Source organism: Aulonocara stuartgranti, assembly GCF_965226115.1.
Source record: "Aulonocara stuartgranti genome assembly, chromosome: 6".
Classification (NCBI taxonomy): Eukaryota; Metazoa; Chordata; class Actinopteri; order Cichliformes; family Cichlidae; genus Aulonocara; species Aulonocara stuartgranti.
This window is the reverse complement of record NC_138944.1, coordinates 18,372,421-18,389,820: the sequence shown is the minus strand read 5'-3', so window position 1 is coordinate 18,389,820 and position 17,400 is coordinate 18,372,421. Positions and strand designations below refer to the sequence as shown.

The following is a 17,400-nucleotide window of genomic DNA, read 5'->3' as shown; positions in this document are numbered from 1 at the left end:
ATTGCGCATGACTGTACGTCGTAATATGAAGTAGGCCTCCTGTTTTTCTCCCCAACCCGAAGTCCTCCTGGCCCCCACCACCTCGCTGCAACGCTCACAAGTAAGCAAAACACGGAGGCTGCTCTCGATTATTCGTCAAGGTAAGGGTTTTTAATGCATACGCGAAGCTGGTGGCAGTTACCGATCGTGAAATAGCACGGCAGCCGTGGTTTGTAGACGGTGTTTTCGGCGTGCGGAAGCGGTCGGACTGCAGAGCAGGCTTCGGGACTGTTTCCGCACGCTTGAGGGAGAGCAAGGCCCAGTGACCCACATTTGGAGCAGCCAGTGTCTATGTGTAAGAGTGGGCGAGCGCGTGCGCGTATCCTTGCCAGTGTGTGTGTGTGAGCGCGCGCGCGTGTGCCCGGGAACAGTGTATGTATGTGTGTATGTACATCTGCCGCGAAAATGTTTCCACCGTCGTTGGTTTTATAGATGTGTCTCCGCGGTGGATAGGCATGTTTTTGTCGGCTTACGCGAGGACCTTGCCCCGCGCGGATGTTCATGCGCGGCGTTTGAGGACCCGACGGTAATATTTTAGATTATTTCATCTTCAGTGTCAGTTGTTGCGTGACAGCTTCGGGCTCGGCGCCAGCTTGCTATGATAGACATATTTTTCCTCTTGTTTATTTTTGACAAATGTGAAATGCTTTACCCGTGAGTGTCATTCAGTGTTTTCGGAGTGTGAGCATGAGGAAACTGGGGCAGTAAGAGCATTAAATCTCTGAGTTAAATTGGCAGTTTTCGGTAGCAAGCTTAGTTAGCCTGCTAGCTAGCTATATGGGTTGCTCTCTTTTAGGTTGTATAACTAACACCTGTGGCATTAAATTGTATATGTTAAACGCTAGATTGCCTTATCTTATGGCTCGTTGCTGTTTTGGGAGACGGAAAAACATTCGGTCATGTTGCTCATATGAGAGTTAATTCATTGGGAATGGTTTACAACGTCTTCGTCCAATGAAGAAGCTCAGTTTAACGAGGCTTCACTTATTGGCCATGAAGAGAACACCAAGTGCAGGTCAGCATCCCGAAATATAGCCTTGGGACCACCAGTGTGATCTCCTTATGATGGTTTTATACACATGAGGGAGATATGAGAGGGCATCTCCTCTAGTATGCTGTCCACAGTTGTTAGTGTAGTCTTCGTGACCTCTCTGCCCACACTTATATACAGCAAAATCCTCTTAGAAGACGTTGATTAAGTGGTGGTCTGTTGTCCCTGTGCCGGTGGGACTACTTGACGAGTTTGGAAGCGACTCCTATAGACTAATCTTTTAAGCCTTTAGCAAATGCTGAAATTGATTATTCGACCCTTGTGCATGAGTTTGCTTGTTGAAAAAAGCACTAACACTCACAAGTTATTGCTGTTCAGTTGTGGTGCTGGTTGGTGTTAATGTAAAGAGTAAATCTTTAGACTGTTTGTTTTAATAAAAAAAGAAAACGCACACTGAGCATTGATGCGAAGACTAGATTGGTCATAACAGTTTGAGAATCAAAACAACAGAACTGTTGATTAACAGGAAAACAATCAGCAACTACTCTAAGTCATCACCAGTCATTTTTCATGGCAAAATGCCAAGGTTATATTGGGTCCAGCACCTCAATTGTGATCATATATCTCTGTAAAATGATTGGACTGTTGCTGAGATAATGGGGTATTTGTTGTTAATTTTTTTATATGAAAGTAGTATTAAATCCCTTTTACTTTTAACCGTTTCTTAGACAGAGCATACTTGTTTTTGGCGTTTTAGTGGTATGACAAATCTATGTGTAAAAGCTGATTACTTGCAGCTCAGGTTTCCTGTTTTGTACTTTGCAGCAACTAACATCTGCATTTTTCGGGTGACTTCTAGAATTTCTGTGCATGGTAAACAGTGGGTGTATGTTTGTGTTGCAGGTGAGGTGTGGTTTGCACACACAAGATTTGTCAGCAACTCAAAGGCTGCGATCTCAAACAGCTAATTATACCAACAAGTGACATTCCAGAATGTAAGTTACATGATGTAAAACTATTGTAAGTGCAGAAGTAAATTTCATTTCAGGGTATTTTTTTTGTATTGATTTATGTTATTCACACTTTGAAGATGCTGCCGCATGTTATACTGTAATTTAATAATCTTAATTCATAAAATACATTTATGTCCATAATGTATATTGTACCAAAATTAAAAGGAAGAAACTGATTTTAAAGGGGGAAAAAAGAATAAATAAAAATAAATCTTGGTTTAAGAAATGGCAGACAGTGCACTAGGAGATGGTTATTATGTTTCCAAACTCTCTGGTTGGTCTCCCCATGACCATTAGTTTCTGCTCTGATTTCTCCAGCAGGTTTGCTTGACCACCATGTCCTTCCTGTGGCCTGGTGCCCTCTCATGACCCCAATGACATCAGCTCCACTTTTGACCCCAAACCCCTTCTACAACCCCCTGAGAAAATACGTTAACTGAGCACGTGCATAGGCTGCAGTGAGGTGAGAAGTTAATACACAGACACACAGATTTAATCTGGTGCATGGAAAAGTGTTTATTAAATGTCAGAAATTTTTATTATTTAGTGTGTGCATGCATGTATGGAGATGTAACTGTGTTTTTTAAAAAGAAAGGAACTAGTTAAGAGAAAAGATATGATCTGCAAATGTTATGGTTAGAAAAGGGACTACCCTTTCAGGCTTTCACTTCAAAGCCCCATTTAGTGCCTTCATATACAATATGAAAAATAACTAGGAGTTAAACTAATAAACTACCTGCTCTTTTTGTCTCAACAGGTGGTCTTCCAAATGCCTACCTCACGCCTAAAGAACAAATCACTGCAGCCACAGCCCTGATTAGCAGCCACCATGACATCAAGCATGGGGTATAATGCTGCACACAACACCTCAAAATGTTGTGTCTGCTGTATACAGAATATGTTCATAGTCACATGTACAAAATCACAAAATATATGTATGTAACATCTGGCTCAAAAATTAAAACTCATTATTTTAACTCTTTATATTTCTTTACTTTTGAAAGAATATTTTTTCATTTAAAGAAAGAAAGTTATGGATAGCATCTATGAGTCCCCATCAAATGATTTTTTTTGACCTATATTAATTGAAACGTAGTACACAAATGCGCTTAATCTTCTTGGCAAACAAAACGCATTCCTTCTACTGCTCTCTCTCTCTCTTTCTCTCTCGCTCTCTCTCTCTCTCTCACCCGTTTTCTGTGTGACCCAAAAATAAACCTGCTGCTGGCATGTACAATAGGAATTCTCTCATTAGCCAACATCAGTCATTGGTTATTATTAACAATGCATACCTGCCTTCAAGGCCACCGCACATGCAGGAAAACGTAAACAAGTAAGTCTTGAAAGCTGTGAATGGCTGTAAATATGTTTGCTTTCTTCCTTCTTTAGGGATGATTGTAGCATCTTTGATGGGTTGATGGAAGAAGATGAAAAGGACAAAGCAAAACGGTAAGATAAACATGCTGGAGAGGAGATTAGTCTAGTATGGACTTAAAAAAGTCATAGAATATTGATTAAACATGAGTTAGTACATTTTTGTTAATACACAGTGTCAGAGCTGACTTTGTCCTAATGCCATTCACACAACAGTCATTCTGCCTTGACTTTCACATAACCAGGGTCACTTATGATAAAGTTACATTACTGTTTTTTTTAAAGGTTGTGTTTTTAAAGCCCAGTCAAAACACTGGATGAAAACAGAACCAAATAAAATGTCTTAAACCTTCTATTTCAAAACTATTTTTGCTTGCAGCGTGTCCCGTAACAAGTCTGAGAAAAGACGGCGAGACCAGTTCAATGTCCTCATCAAGGAACTCGGCACAATGTTGCCTGGCAACACTAGAAAGATGGACAAGTCCACCATCCTGCAGAAAAGCATCGACTTCCTGTGTAAACACAAAGGTCAGAGCTTTCTGCCGTGCTCGTCTCACTTCCTGTTTTTGCTAAACACCTCACAGGGTGGATGTTTTTTGTATATTTAGCTTGATCATTCCGATTTAGCCACACTTATCAGGGTTTGCTTACCTTCATCACTAGAAAGCGAAAGTATGTTTTTATTGCCTTTTTATGAGACATTGGTGCTGTAATTTTACATTACAAAATGGTAACTATTTGAACCAGTTGTGTATTTTTGACCTAACAAGTTATTCTTAAAGTAAATCTACCTTTATGTCTTTTAATAATTATAAGGGTTTCAGCAGTTTTAACTTTTTATGAATACTGATATTGTGTTTATGTTAAATTATTTCATCACTGTTTATAGGTCAGTGATCCTTTTGTTTTTATCTAGTGTCATTGACTTGCAAGATAATAAAATACCAGCTTCCGCCTAGTATGTTTTTAACTGTCTTGTTTTCATACTGGACATAGCAGTCTCAAAACATTTTTCCACCCAGTTGTTTACTGTTAACTTTATGCTGTTTTTGTTGTCTTTTTACATGCCCTCACCTCTCGTGCTCTTATTCTTCCTCGACGTTTTCCACTATGTCTGTATTAAGTTCTGACTGAATTCTCTGTCCTTCACCAGAGATTGCAGCTCAGTCTGAGTCGAGTGAGATCAGGCAAGACTGGAAGCCTCCATTTCTTAGCAATGAGGAATTCACCCAGCTCATGCTGGAGGTCAGAAATCTTAGGTTTCGTTCTGTAATCTTGTTTGTTGTGTAAAAACACAGGCACTTGACCCACAGTTGTATTAATGCAGTGGTCAGTGTCACCTCATTTTGTACAGTATAGTTATATCTGAAGTTAAATTTACAATTTTAAGTTTGTCCTTATGGGATTTGACACTGTTTTTTTTTTTTTTTTTTTTTTTTTTTAACAGGCTCTTGATGGGTTCTTTATAGCAATAATGACTGATGGCAACATCCTCTACGTGTCTGAGAGTGTCACTTCACTACTAGAACACCTCCCGGTAAATCACCTCCCCCTGCAACCGTGTCTGTATTAGTCATACACTTTATTATAACAAAAGCTTTCATAGGATCTTTTGTGTGGTTCAGATTAAACATGTCAGGCTGACCAGTGTGTATTGAAAAGGGCTTGTCTTAATTTGTATTCCTCTTGAATGTGTGTGTGTGCCTGTGTGTGGGTGTTTTATCAGGCGGATTTGGTGGACCAGAACCTGTTAAACTTCCTGCCGGTTGGGGAACACTCCGAAGTGTACAAGGCTCTGTCCACACACCCCTCTGAGCTAGAGAACCTTAGCACTGATTACCTAAAGTGTGAGTAACACACCGTCATCTTGTACCATAAAACCTGCTTATTTGAAATGATATGGTTTACAATTTTTTTTTTTTTGTATGTCTGATGATTAAACAGGATTATTTATTATTATCAGATTAAAAATGCTCACAAGTAAAAGTATTTCTCAAATAAATTGATAAATAAATAATGTTAAAAAGGATTCAAATTTCAAAAACGTCACCATAGTGTGAACACACGGCTTGTCAGAGTGAAGCTGCTGGACTGGACATGACCTTTGTGGAGCACATGAACAGCATGTTTTTACAAGCAGTTGTATTTTTTTTCCTTGGTAATTATAATCTCTTTTTCTTTTTTGTCTCCAGCTAAGAATCACATGGAGTTCTGCTGTCATATGCTGCGAGGGGCCATTGACCCCAAAGAATCCCCTGTTTATGAATATGTTAAGTTCATCGGCAACTTCAAGTCTCTCAATAACGGTATGTCCCTCGCACTGCATGTGAGGAATTTCAGAAGATGTTTTTTTTTTTTTTTTTTTTTTTAATACTATTTTCCAAACAAGCTTGCATGTATAGATACAAACTAGCATTAAACTCGTGTGTTAAACCCATTAAATGTTAAAGTCAAAAAGTGGAAAATAAGCATAATTTTAAGATATCATTTACTAGCCTAGAAAGATATTATTCTGTGTACTGCTCTGTGAACCACATTTTATATTCTTTGACATGCTGAGTAAGTAACACTGTTGTGCAGTTCCCAATGTGACTAGGAACGGTCTGGCAGGGGTGTTACAGCGGTCGCTACAACCTGCCTTTGATGACCAGGTGTGCTTTGTAGCCACGGTCCGGCTAGCTAAGCCTCAGTTTATCAAGGTATTATTCAGACATGAACTGACTTTACTCATTAGACTGTCAAGTATTTATTTGTCAATTAGCTATTAATTATCTCTCAAAACATCTAATTTTCACAATTTTATTTTCATAGGAAATGTGTACGGTGGAGGAGCCCAATGAAGAGTTCACATCAAGACACAGTCTAGAATGGAAATTCCTCTTTTTAGACCATCGGTAGGCAGATCTAGTTCTTCTCCTGTATACTCAATCACAACGGGTTGTTGGGTGGTTGAGTTGCACCCACATGGCTGCTGTCTTATATAGATGGCTGAAACACACATTCACACACGTTATGATTGGTCAGTTTAGCAAATGTGAGACTTTATTCATGCATCTAACCTCTTAAGTTCTGTCTTCATTCATTATTGACAAATTTAAATGTGAACTAGAGGATAGTACGGTCTTTTTCCAGGTCATAGTTCAAATATGTTTCATTTCAGTTCTTCACAAACTGTGTTCTTGTTCTTCAATTTATTTCTCCATTGAGATTTTCCTCCACACTTCTAGTTTCACTTTTCAGGACACCAGAAGTTAAGAAATCATAGAAAATAAATAAACAAATCATAAATAAAATAAATGAGGGCGGCACGGTGGTTAGCAGCGTTGCTGCACAGCAAGAAGGTCCTGAGTTCAATTCCACCATCAGGCCGGGGTCTTTCTGTGTGGAGTTTGCATGTCCTCCTCGTGTTTGCGTGGGTTCTCTCCGGGTACTCTGGCTTCCTCCCACAGTCCAAAAACATGCAGTTAGTGGGGATAGGTTAATTGGTCAATCTAAATTGCCCATAGGTGTGAATCTGTGAGTGAATGTGAATGCGACTGCTTGTCTGTGTCTCTATGTGTTAGCCCTGCGACAGACTGGCGACCTGTCCAGGGTGTACCCCGCCTCTTGCCCTATGAAAGCTGGGATAGGCTCCAGCACCCTCCGCGACCCTGGAAAGGATAAGCGGAAGCGAATGGATGGATAAATAAAATAAATAAATGTACATGAAAATAAAGCATTTCTCTAGAAAAAGTATCCGTTCAGCAATTTTACATCAGAGTAAGAAAATTCTTTTACCTTTTACAGAGCGCCACCAATTATAGGCTACCTGCCTTTTGAGGTTTTGGGGACATCAGGGTACGACTATTACCATGTGGACGACCTGGAGACGCTAGCGAAATGTCACGAACACTGTGAGCACTTACTTTAAGTCAAACTAGCAAAAATCTTTTGTAAAAGCCTTTTTCTGAGTGTTTTTGGTAACATCTTTGGCTGTTTCTGCCCCGCTTCTGTTCAGTAATGCAATATGGTAAAGGGAAGTCATGCTACTACCGTTTCCTGACGAAAGGTCAACAGTGGATCTGGCTGCAGACACACTACTACATCACCTACCATCAATGGAACTCTCGACCTGAGTTTATTGTCTGCACGCACACAGTAGTCAGGTACAAGTATGTTTATTTTATTCCCCTTTTCCAGAAGATTGCTGATCACTGGACTTTTTCAGGAACGATGTTGAGTTTGTGTTAACAAAAGACTCTTTATGTCTCTATTTTTATAATGTTTTTATTGGTCAACCATCTTCTCAAACCCCTCCCCCCCCCCCCCCTTTTTTTTTTTTTGTTTGTTTGTTTTTGTTTTTGGTCTAAAATGCAGCTATGCAGAGGTGAGGGCAGAACAGCGCAGAGAGCTCGGCATCGAGGAGGCAAATCCAGAAGTTACTGCAGATAAGGTGAGAAATAAATAAATCATGTAGCACGGTCCTTATAATTACAAACATGTCAAGCACAGGAGTAAAATTGAGTCTAAAAACAATGTTGTGGTAGAAGTTGTTGCGTAAGACTAACTGAAACAGATGAAAGCAAAAATACCAGAAATATATTACATGTTGAAGTACAATATTCAGCTTCATTAGGAGCTGTTACAATGTTAGATTATGAAATTTATGCTTCAGATTTTCTGCTGGTACCTCAATTACCTTTTAGGCCTGTAATTTCCACTTGTATGCACTCCATTAGATACAATGGATAGGCTTTCTTGTTTTTTAAATCTTTGGTATTTTCTTATTTTTCCAGAGTCAAGACTCTGGCTCAGAGTCACAGCTCAATACGTCCAGCCTGAAGGAGGCACTGGAGCGATTTGACCACAGTAGAACACCTTCGACTTCCTCGCGGAGTTCCCGCAAGTCCTCATCGCATGTGTCTGACAACACCTGCACTTGTAAGGACACCCACAGTTGCACAAGTAATGTGACATACACTGACATACTGTTAAGGGGAGGTGGTGACATATCCTCTCTGTATTAAAATTCAGTGGCTAACTCCTGTAGTAAAATGATATCATCTAAAAATAACCATTGACTACCAATTACTTTCTCTGCAGCGACAGCTCCCAAGTTACACATGGACACGGCCACGCCCCCTCGGCAATCATTAGCATCTACCATGGAGATGACATCACAGCGCCGGTCATCTATCAGCAGCCAGGTGAGACAGGACACAGCTGGCTAATCCATAGAAAATCCTTACAAAACTACTTCTGGCCATAACTAACACAGAAATTGGTCAAGAAAACACTGTTTTCCTTTTTGTTTTATGGATTGGCATATCTGGTTCCTGGTGGAACTTTTGTGCTTGACTATTTCCTGAAGCTTTCTTACGTAATCTGAGCACAAAGCGCAGACAAACGCTTCCGACTTCAAGAACAGTGTTAATTCTGCTGACTAATAAATAATAAGTAAAGTGCTATACAAATGCAGGCCATTTACTATTTTAATAATTTTCATCATAGTTTTTGTCAACAACCTGTTTCTCCCTGACGAAAACAAAATCACTAAAATAAAAACGAATGCATGAGGATAAAAACTGCGATGAAATCTACGGACACTTGTACCAACGAATAAAAACAAGATGAAAATGTTCTGAGAGGCGGTGCGAGTTTTGGAAGTGATCCTGTCAGTATTCTCTGTGTACATCAAGGTTGGATGCACAGAATTTCGCTTTTTAAGTCTGGGAAAATAAGATGCTTTGCAAACCTTGTGGAGTAAAAACACAAACTTTTACACTTTATATTTTAGGCAAATAAATCAACTTCACATTTAGGTTTTGATAATCTTGTGATATGTAGTTGACCCTAAACTTAGATCCCTAAATTATAACTAAAACTAAATGACTCTTCAGGCAAAAATTCAAAAAAAATTGCTGTCACAAAAACACTTGTTAAAGACAGAGAGCTAAACCAGAGTTACAGTGAAGGCCTGAAAGAGCATCACTGGGGAAATTATAAAGCATCTTTTCAGCTGCTTAAAGTCTGGGCTGTACATAAAACCTGTACGCGAGTTTAAATTTCCATTATATCACATTATGTTGAATGTGACCTGATTTTACCACCATAATTTTCAATACATGTAATCAAATTTCTCAGCTACAGTTTTGATTTCAAACTTCAATGGAGAGCAACGGGCAAGGTTAATATGCTGATGAGGTTTCAGTAGGCCAGCGGTTAGCATCAAGACAGTACTGCAGTGTTAGCTGGGATGGTGAGAGGTTCATTGTTTTGCATCTTCACTTCAACAATCTTTCAATCAAAAATACATAATTACCATAAAATCTGTGTTTTTCAACTTACGTACTAAAGTTGTTGTGCTTTGAATGGGCGTTAAGCGGCGTCAAAACTCAGAGATGTGCGTCGCACTGTTGCCTCACAGCAAGAAAGTTCCTGGTTTAAACCTCAGCTAGGGACTTTCTGTGTGGAGTGTGCATATTTTCTCTGTTCCTGTGTGGGTTTCCTCCGGGTAGTCTGGCTTCCTCTCACAGTCCAAAAACATGAATACTAGGTTAACTGTTATTCTAAATTTTCCTGTGTAGATGTATGTATCTGTAAAATTAGAAAAACACTATATAAATGCAAGTGTATTTCAGTTTTAAGTCTTGAACATGTGCATATAAAGTGGTGTAATACAATGAAAAATTCATGCCTGTAATCATAGTTTTTGTTTTCATTATATTTGCAGTCTATGAGCTCTCAGACTACAGGGCAGAGTGTAGCTCCTGGTATGATCAATCAGCAACAACAACAACAACAACAACAGCAACAGCAGCAGCAACAACAACAACAACAGCAGCTCCAGACAAATGTGCAGGTGAGACATAATTATGTGGAGAAGAGCTCAAATGGTTTGTTGACAACAGGTTAATTGGTGACAAACGTTTTTTTTCAAATGCTTGTATAATGTGGACTCTGAGGTCTTGGACCTTGTGGCATTTAATTAACTGTGCAACCCAACTATGGAGTTCGATTAGCCAGTGTATCCTAATTGCATACACATTGCACAGCTTGTTCTTTTTCTCTCCGTCTGCAGCCAGTGATGGAGTTCTCAGCGCAGGTGAATGCCATGCAGCACTTAAAGGAGCAGCTGGAGCAGAGGACCAGAATGATCCAGGCTAACATTCAGCGGCAGCAGGAGGAGCTCAGACACATCCAGGAGCAGCTGCAGAGAGTCCAGGGGCAGGGTATACAGGTAGGCTGTAGATGCGTATGCAAGATTACTTTTAGGTCAGCACTGCTTTATGACATAAAAGCCTTTTCTTACAGTAGGTGTGTTTAAATCCACTTTACTCAGTGTCTATTTATATCTCTAGTGTAACTTACCTTGTGTCATCCTCTATTACTTTGCTTTATTTCTCTCTATTCATAACTCTTTCTCTGTCTTCATGTCGAAGTTAAAATCTGTATATTGAGAAAATGGTGTGTATGACTGCACCTAGTGTTTACAGCAAAATAAAATTAATTATAAAAATAAACCAACAGGGTGGATTCTGTTCACAGGATACAGATAGAGCCAAGAAGTAGTGTTGATGTAATATTTTCCACATGTGGAAAAAAAAAATCACTTAATCGAACAAGAAATGTGACCTCTGTTCAGACCAAGTAGGTGAATTGTCCTGTACCTGGTTTTGCTTGACCTAGATCAGGACTGGAATCCTGCATGCATTATATATTTCTTCTATTCATAGAAAACAGTAAACTGCCATCTCCTGATTGTGTAAAGATAATTTATTTCTGTTGATTATTCTGTTGTCACGCACAGATCTGGTAAAAGTAACACGCACACATTGTAAATCTCCTTACTATCTGAATGTGGCCTGACATTTCATGTGTCCATTCTAACAGATGTTGCTGCAGCAGCAGGGTGGACCCATGAATGTACAGCTTCCTCAAGTAGGATCAGTCCAGCAGACAACTACGTTGACCAATCAGGTCCAGCAAACAACAATTAACCCCGTCCATTCGGGAACACCGCAGCTCACCATCCAGCAGCAGGCTCCTCCCACTCAACAGAGCTTACAACAGCAGACCAACACCCTTATGCAGGTGCGATACCGGCAGACACACGCAAGCAGACAGGCTATGGAAATACTATGAAAATGGTTTTGAAAGTTCAGATCAGATGAAAATGTTTGTCTGTTTCCTTTGCATGTCCATGATTTTGTCATTTCCTTTTAATCTCAGAAGTTGCCTGTGTGTGCATGTAGTCTTCTTTCAGCTTTCTCTGTGAACAATAATCTTACCTAAATTTGGGACAGTATTAGTCACTTTTATGCAGATATTACAGTGCTATGCTGTGAGGATAAAATGTTAAAATCTCATGCTGTTTGCATTTTTAATAATGTGACACTTTAGGGGTCACTCAGTGATAGTGGAGGCTTTCATTAAACCCCGCCTTTCCTCTGAATAGACACAGTTTAAATTTCCATGTTGTGAATTATTGATTATCTCATGCAATTTTGAAGTCAGCTCAAAATGGTGAGTGTGACAGCAGCAAGACATTTCACCGATTTCATTTTTGTGTCTCAAAGTTAGAAGACAGAAAACTTACGAAAAACCACTTTGACTTACATGCTGATTTATTTTGTGTTATGTGTAAATTTCACACATGACAGCGTAAAAGTGGGGAAAGTGAAACTGGAGAACGAATCCACAGAAAATCTTTAAATAATCTTGTTAATGCTTCGTTAATTTAAAAGACAATGTCATGGCCTTTGCTGTTGCTCCTCTGTAGCCCCAGCGTCAGACTCAGCAAGCTTCTCAGCCTCAGCCCCAACCTCAACCCCAGACCCAGGGCTCTGTATCTGCTCCTTTATACAACACAATGATGATTTCCCAGCCAGGACAGCCAAATGTGCTGCAGATCAGCACCAGCCTGCCGCAGAATAACACCCAGCAAGGCACAGCTGTGGCCACTTTCACCCAGGACCGACAGATCCGGTTAGTGCAGAACAATCGAACCTGATTCCCATTATAATGACAATCTGACAGTTTGTACATTTGAAAAGCTGATATTTACTATGATGGATAAATATATCTAGTTCTTTCTCCAGCTTCCCAGCAGGGCAGCAGCTTGTGACCAAGCTTGTGACAGCTCCAATGCATGCATGTGGTGCAGTCATGGTTCCCACTTCTATGTTTATGGGGCAGGTGGTTACCGCATACAACCCATTTGGGAGCCAGCAGGTAAACACAGTTTGAATGATGTCTGTTTCTTTTGTTTTGCCTCTCTCTGTCTAAGATCAAAACTATTTGGAGTGAAGCCCATTTAAATGATTATATCTGAGCCACTCAGGGCTGACAAACTGCTCCTGGCATAGTAAAATGTGTGTTCTTTAACGCTTGGTGTAATGATTCTGGCACAGTAGCTTTGAAAATGCTCGTTAGCAATAATTTTCTAGGTGTTTGTAACTGAAATGAAAAGGGGAGGGGGAAAAAAGACTAGTTAACGCAACAGTGTGGTTCTGGAAGTAGTTAACGAAGAGATTCAGGATGATAGAAAAAGTATTTTGGGTTTAAAAAAAACAGCATAACCCTTTTAATAATTAAATGAAACCCAAAAGCACGCTTGAAAAATCAAAGACTTGCAGGTTGTTGGGTAATTACTTAAATAGTGAAAAAATGGCACACATCTTAATAATTGATAACGATAAAACTAAGAGTAGCTGCTCATTCACCCTGAAAGCAGTGAGTGAGTGAACTTTTTAATTCATTTTTATTCCTTTACCTCAACATATTCCCTTTGTTAACCCTCTGTACCACTTCAGCAAGGGGGGCAGACCCAAACGCTGACTCTGCAGCCGGCCCAAGCACCTCAAGGACAACCAGACGGCCAAAACCAGACAGCTGTAGTGGCACAAAGCAACCAGCAGGGGCAGCAGCAACAACAGCAATTCCTACAGGTATCACTAGAGGGCAGAAGATGTCATTGATTTAAAATATTGTAGAGGCATGGTATGATAGGATAGCATTCATGTTTAATTTTACTGTACAGATATTTCATTTTTATGATATTGCGAATAATTATGAAATTATATAAAGTGTGTCTTAAGTGTACGGAGTGTCATTTACACTTGTAAATGTTTAAGACTTTCAGTGACACTAGAGAATGAGCAGAGGGAGAAGAATTTCCTTCATTGTCTAATATCATTGCATTGTCTTGCTGCCAGGGCCCTCGTCTTCTCCACAACAACCAGTCTACGCAGCTGATCCTGCAGGCAGCTTTCCCACTCCAACAGCAGGGAACCTTCACCCAGGCAACACATCCACAGCAGCAACAGCAACTGCAGCAGCAACAACAACCGCAGCAACAGCAGCAACAACAATCTCACCACCAGAGGCACCAGCAGCAGCTTAAACCACAGCCCCAGAAACAGCAGAAAGCCCCGTCATCGCACAGGACTGACGCTGTCAGCAGCCAACAGCAGTGAAGCGAGGAGGGGAGTGTGTACAGCGAGAACATGTGGGGAATTGGAACTCTTAAGGGATTGTTGCATACGTTTGTTTTTTTTGTTTGTTTGTTTTTCCCCCCCGAAATCGTTCCTTCATCTGAAAGAAACAAATCATAGGAAAGAGGAAAATGAGTCCACAAGGAACTCACCAAAAGACTGTCACCATGGCAACAGGATGGATTCAAATCCCCATTTCCTCTCATGAGAAGCGGTGTTGTGAGGGAAGCTTCAGTTTCCGTGAAAACCTGAATTAATCACTTTATGGTCACTTTTTTTGTTTTTTGTTTTTTTTTCTGAGAAGCGTGTCAAAGCGAACTGGCCTTGTACAGATTTACTGTATGATACAAACAAAAACTTGTAAATATCCACCATAGCCTAACAGAAAACAGAAATGTAGTATTTTATATGATTGCATGGAAAAAATAACTGTGTAAGCTTTTATTAGTTGCTTTAAAAAAAACAAAAAAAAAACAACATAACTTTTTACTTTGGTCAAGTGTGGTCAAAGATGGAGCACTGACTCCTCTTAGACCTCCCCGCCCTACCACCACCACCACCACCACCACCACCCCTCCCAGGAAAAAAAAAAATTAAGTCCAGAACAAGGTTTTAAAGTTCTGAGTGTTTTAAAAAATGGCTGGGCTTGGGTGTTTTTTGTGGAAGTTGTTTTTTGAACACTGTGTCTCTGAGACAAAAAAAGGCTCTCTTTCTAATTACAGATCATGTTTAGCAAGAAACTAGATTACAGTTTAACTGTATTATTTACAGGATAATTACTGTACATATGACGGGTTTAGTGATTCCAAGTGCCAATAACATAGTCAAAATTTTTTTTTTACTTTAAATTTCAAACAGACTATTCAAAGGCATATATTTTCCAACAAGATATTACCCCTATTAAAATTAATGCGTGTGTATATAGTAGGGATTATTTTTTAAAAGTTAAAGAGCCCTATATGTAACAAAACAGTATATCCTCAAGCTCCTCAACTTTAGCACTTAACGTGGTTGTGTACGATAAATCACTGTCGACCCTGTTGTTTGTAATCTGTTGTGTGATTCTTTGAGCTAATGAGTGTTTCTGAGAAAACCATCTTTGTGTGAATGAGTGAACAAGAGTGTCTGTGGCTGGTGTGTGTGTGTGTTGCCCCTTGTGTCTTACAATAATTGACTTAGTAAAGGGTTTGAAGTTGTTGGATGGTACTTGTATTCTCAGGAATGTGGAAAGTTTTTGCTTCTGCCTCAGTCTGGAACCAGACCAGAAGGATTAGACAGTGATGCTGCAAAGACCATAGGAAGAAGATTCATAAAGGAAGTGGTGACTGAATCAAATTTGCCCCAGATTTCTTTAGAGCCTTCGTTGTTTATTTATCAAAGCATATAAAAATATGCTGGTGGGTTTTTTTTGTTGTTTTTGTGGGGGTAGATGTTGAGACGCAGTAGAGCAGAATTGCAGAGAAATCCTTCTGTTGTCACTCTTATTGGAATACGCTAACCTCACGCTACCCAAGCATCTGAATTTCAGCTGACTATCTTAAGGTCTCCTGTATCATCAGTGTTTCGTCCTTCTTCCTAGGCCTCAGAAAACCTCATGCAGTCCAGTTCACTTGACTCTCGGTTCTCAAATAGCAGTCAAAAACCAGGACAGGGTCCCGCTCCACTTTAAATGGTTTGGGCTCAGCCTGTGTACTTCAGTGATTAAGCCATATCATACAGAAAAGCCTTGGTTTGGAGGAAGTGAAATGTTGGCAAAGGAGCATTTAGAATGTGTTTTGTCTCAGAGTGTAGTAAAAGTGTGCATGTGGGTTTGTGTGAATATAACATCTCCTGTCCTTGATCCTACTTCTTATATCACTTGGGGGTCAGTATTTCTTTCCCCTGGCGATAGCCAATCAGTTCTTGCGTTGCAGTATAAAGGAATTGTAATTTTCAAGGAACGTCTGCTCTCGTTGGGCGCAATATTGTGCGAGCCCGTGTGTGGGACGGCTCAACTTGAATATGTTTGTGTGAATGAGTCTGTGTGCATGTTAGCTGTCGCTTTATCCCAGTATATTTTCATGCACAGAAGTGTGACTGGAAAGTGGTTATTAGGCATTGCAGAGCACTGGTCACCTGCCAGGCTAAAGAAGATGGGTACTATTATTGTTCTGCAATAACAGACTGCTCACAGTGACTCTAGTACTATCTGACAAGTCTCAAATGTTAACCCTTGGACATAAGCTTAACTTAGACTAAATTGCTGTTAGCGGGGATAAAACCTCATTTCTTGTTTTCCCCCATACAAATAAGGAATAGTGGCGAGATTACACAGTGAGGGCTTTAATATTTGAATCAGGTCTTCCACTCGTCTCACATTAATTGTTTGTCCTGTATAGATTAGTGTGTTTGTGTGTGCGTGCGTGCGTTTTAAGGCATCTCTAAAGGGTAATGAAATGTTTATAGTTTGTGTCACTGATGCCCAGCCCAAAGAATGTAATGGTGTTTTAAAGAGACTAATGGATGTTGTAACTGTGCGCCTGTTTGACAGGCTTTATGATGAAGGAAATGGAGGGGTGTGAACGAAACTCACAATTCACTGCAAGAATCCAGAACTTACAATCTGAATTTCAGTCTATCGTAAAAGAACCTCTGAATGTTTCACCATTACAGACTTTATTGGTTTGCAGCAATATGTTTCTGACAACATCTTGGTTGGGAAAAGGGTTCAAAATCTCTTCAAAGTTGAGGTCTAGGATATTTGATACGGGACGCCATTGACAAGACGGCGAGCTCCCCCTTCCACACAGATACACAGGTCACCTTTCCACTACACCGTTTGGTTCTAAACAGTTCTAGATCTAGTATAATACTGTACACATACACAAAGTTAAAAACACCAGTATTCAGTGTAAAAACGGTGCTATGCTAACCTGTACTGTATGTATTTCTATCCCTTCTTCTGCTCTTGAACTGTGCTCCTTTATCTACCCCAAAGTCAGATGTAATCAATATTTTGAAGCAAAATGTTTGCTAACATTATTATTATAATCCCCTCTTCTCCCATCTTGGTCAATTTGAAAATAAAAACAGTTGCAAATATTAAATGTGACATGTGTGTTGTACTCAGTTTTTAAGCCAGTGATGGCCTTCCTTTTGACCCACAGTAAAGTACACTTATTGCCGGTCGTTTACCTTCACATGCATATGAACTTCTTAATCCATAAGGTTTAAATATGATGTCAGCCCACCCTTTGCAGCTCTAATAGCTTTATGTCTTCTGGAAAGGCTTTTTACAAGGTTTAGGAGTTCGTCTATGGGAATTTTTGGCCTTTCTTTCAGAAGCGCATTTGTGAGGTCAGAAAATGAATGTTGAACGAGAAGACCTGGCTCACAGTCTGTTCTAATTCATCCCAAAGGTGATCTATAGAGTTGAGGTCAGGACTCAGGCCAGTCAAGTTCTTTCACACCAAACTCACACATCCATGTCTATATAGACCTCTGCTTTGTGCAAAGCTGTGCAGTCATG

General features: G+C 39.9%; 1 protein-coding gene across 5 annotated transcripts; it reads left to right on the top strand.

The window, feature by feature from the left end:
* The first annotated feature begins 1 nt into the window (after position 1).
* Positions 2-16,983, top strand: clockb (clock circadian regulator b). Of its 5 annotated transcripts, none has more exons than XM_082536015.1 (24): positions 2-100; positions 1,934-2,025; positions 2,362-2,506; positions 2,801-2,889; positions 3,433-3,492; positions 3,797-3,945; positions 4,571-4,662; positions 4,865-4,954; positions 5,144-5,264; positions 5,610-5,723; positions 5,998-6,116; positions 6,229-6,311; positions 7,204-7,310; positions 7,415-7,562; positions 7,774-7,849; positions 8,193-8,337; positions 8,500-8,603; positions 10,130-10,258; positions 10,478-10,636; positions 11,290-11,490; positions 12,179-12,384; positions 12,498-12,630; positions 13,212-13,346; positions 13,614-16,983. In XM_082536015.1, the coding sequence occupies exons 4-24, from the start codon at positions 2,873-2,875 to the stop codon at positions 13,872-13,874; spliced, it is 2,649 nt and encodes an 882-aa protein (XP_082392141.1). In that variant the 5' UTR covers positions 2-100; positions 1,934-2,025; positions 2,362-2,506; positions 2,801-2,872; the 3' UTR covers positions 13,875-16,983. The 5 variants fall into 5 exon arrangements, with proteins under 5 accessions (XP_082392141.1, XP_082392139.1, XP_082392138.1 ...); XM_082536013.1 differs by having other exon boundaries at positions 12-140; positions 2,365-2,506; XM_082536012.1 differs by having other exon boundaries at positions 12-140.
* Positions 16,984-17,400: the final 417 nt, after the last annotated feature.

Coding starts and splice junctions, on each gene's coding strand:
- clockb (XM_082536015.1), top strand. Junction 7,563..7,773: donor TGCACGCACACAGTAGTCAG/GTACAAGTATGT, acceptor TCTAAAATGCAG/CTATGCAGAGGTGAGGGCAG. Junction 11,491..12,178: donor AGACCAACACCCTTATGCAG/GTGCGATACCGG, acceptor GCTCCTCTGTAG/CCCCAGCGTCAGACTCAGCA.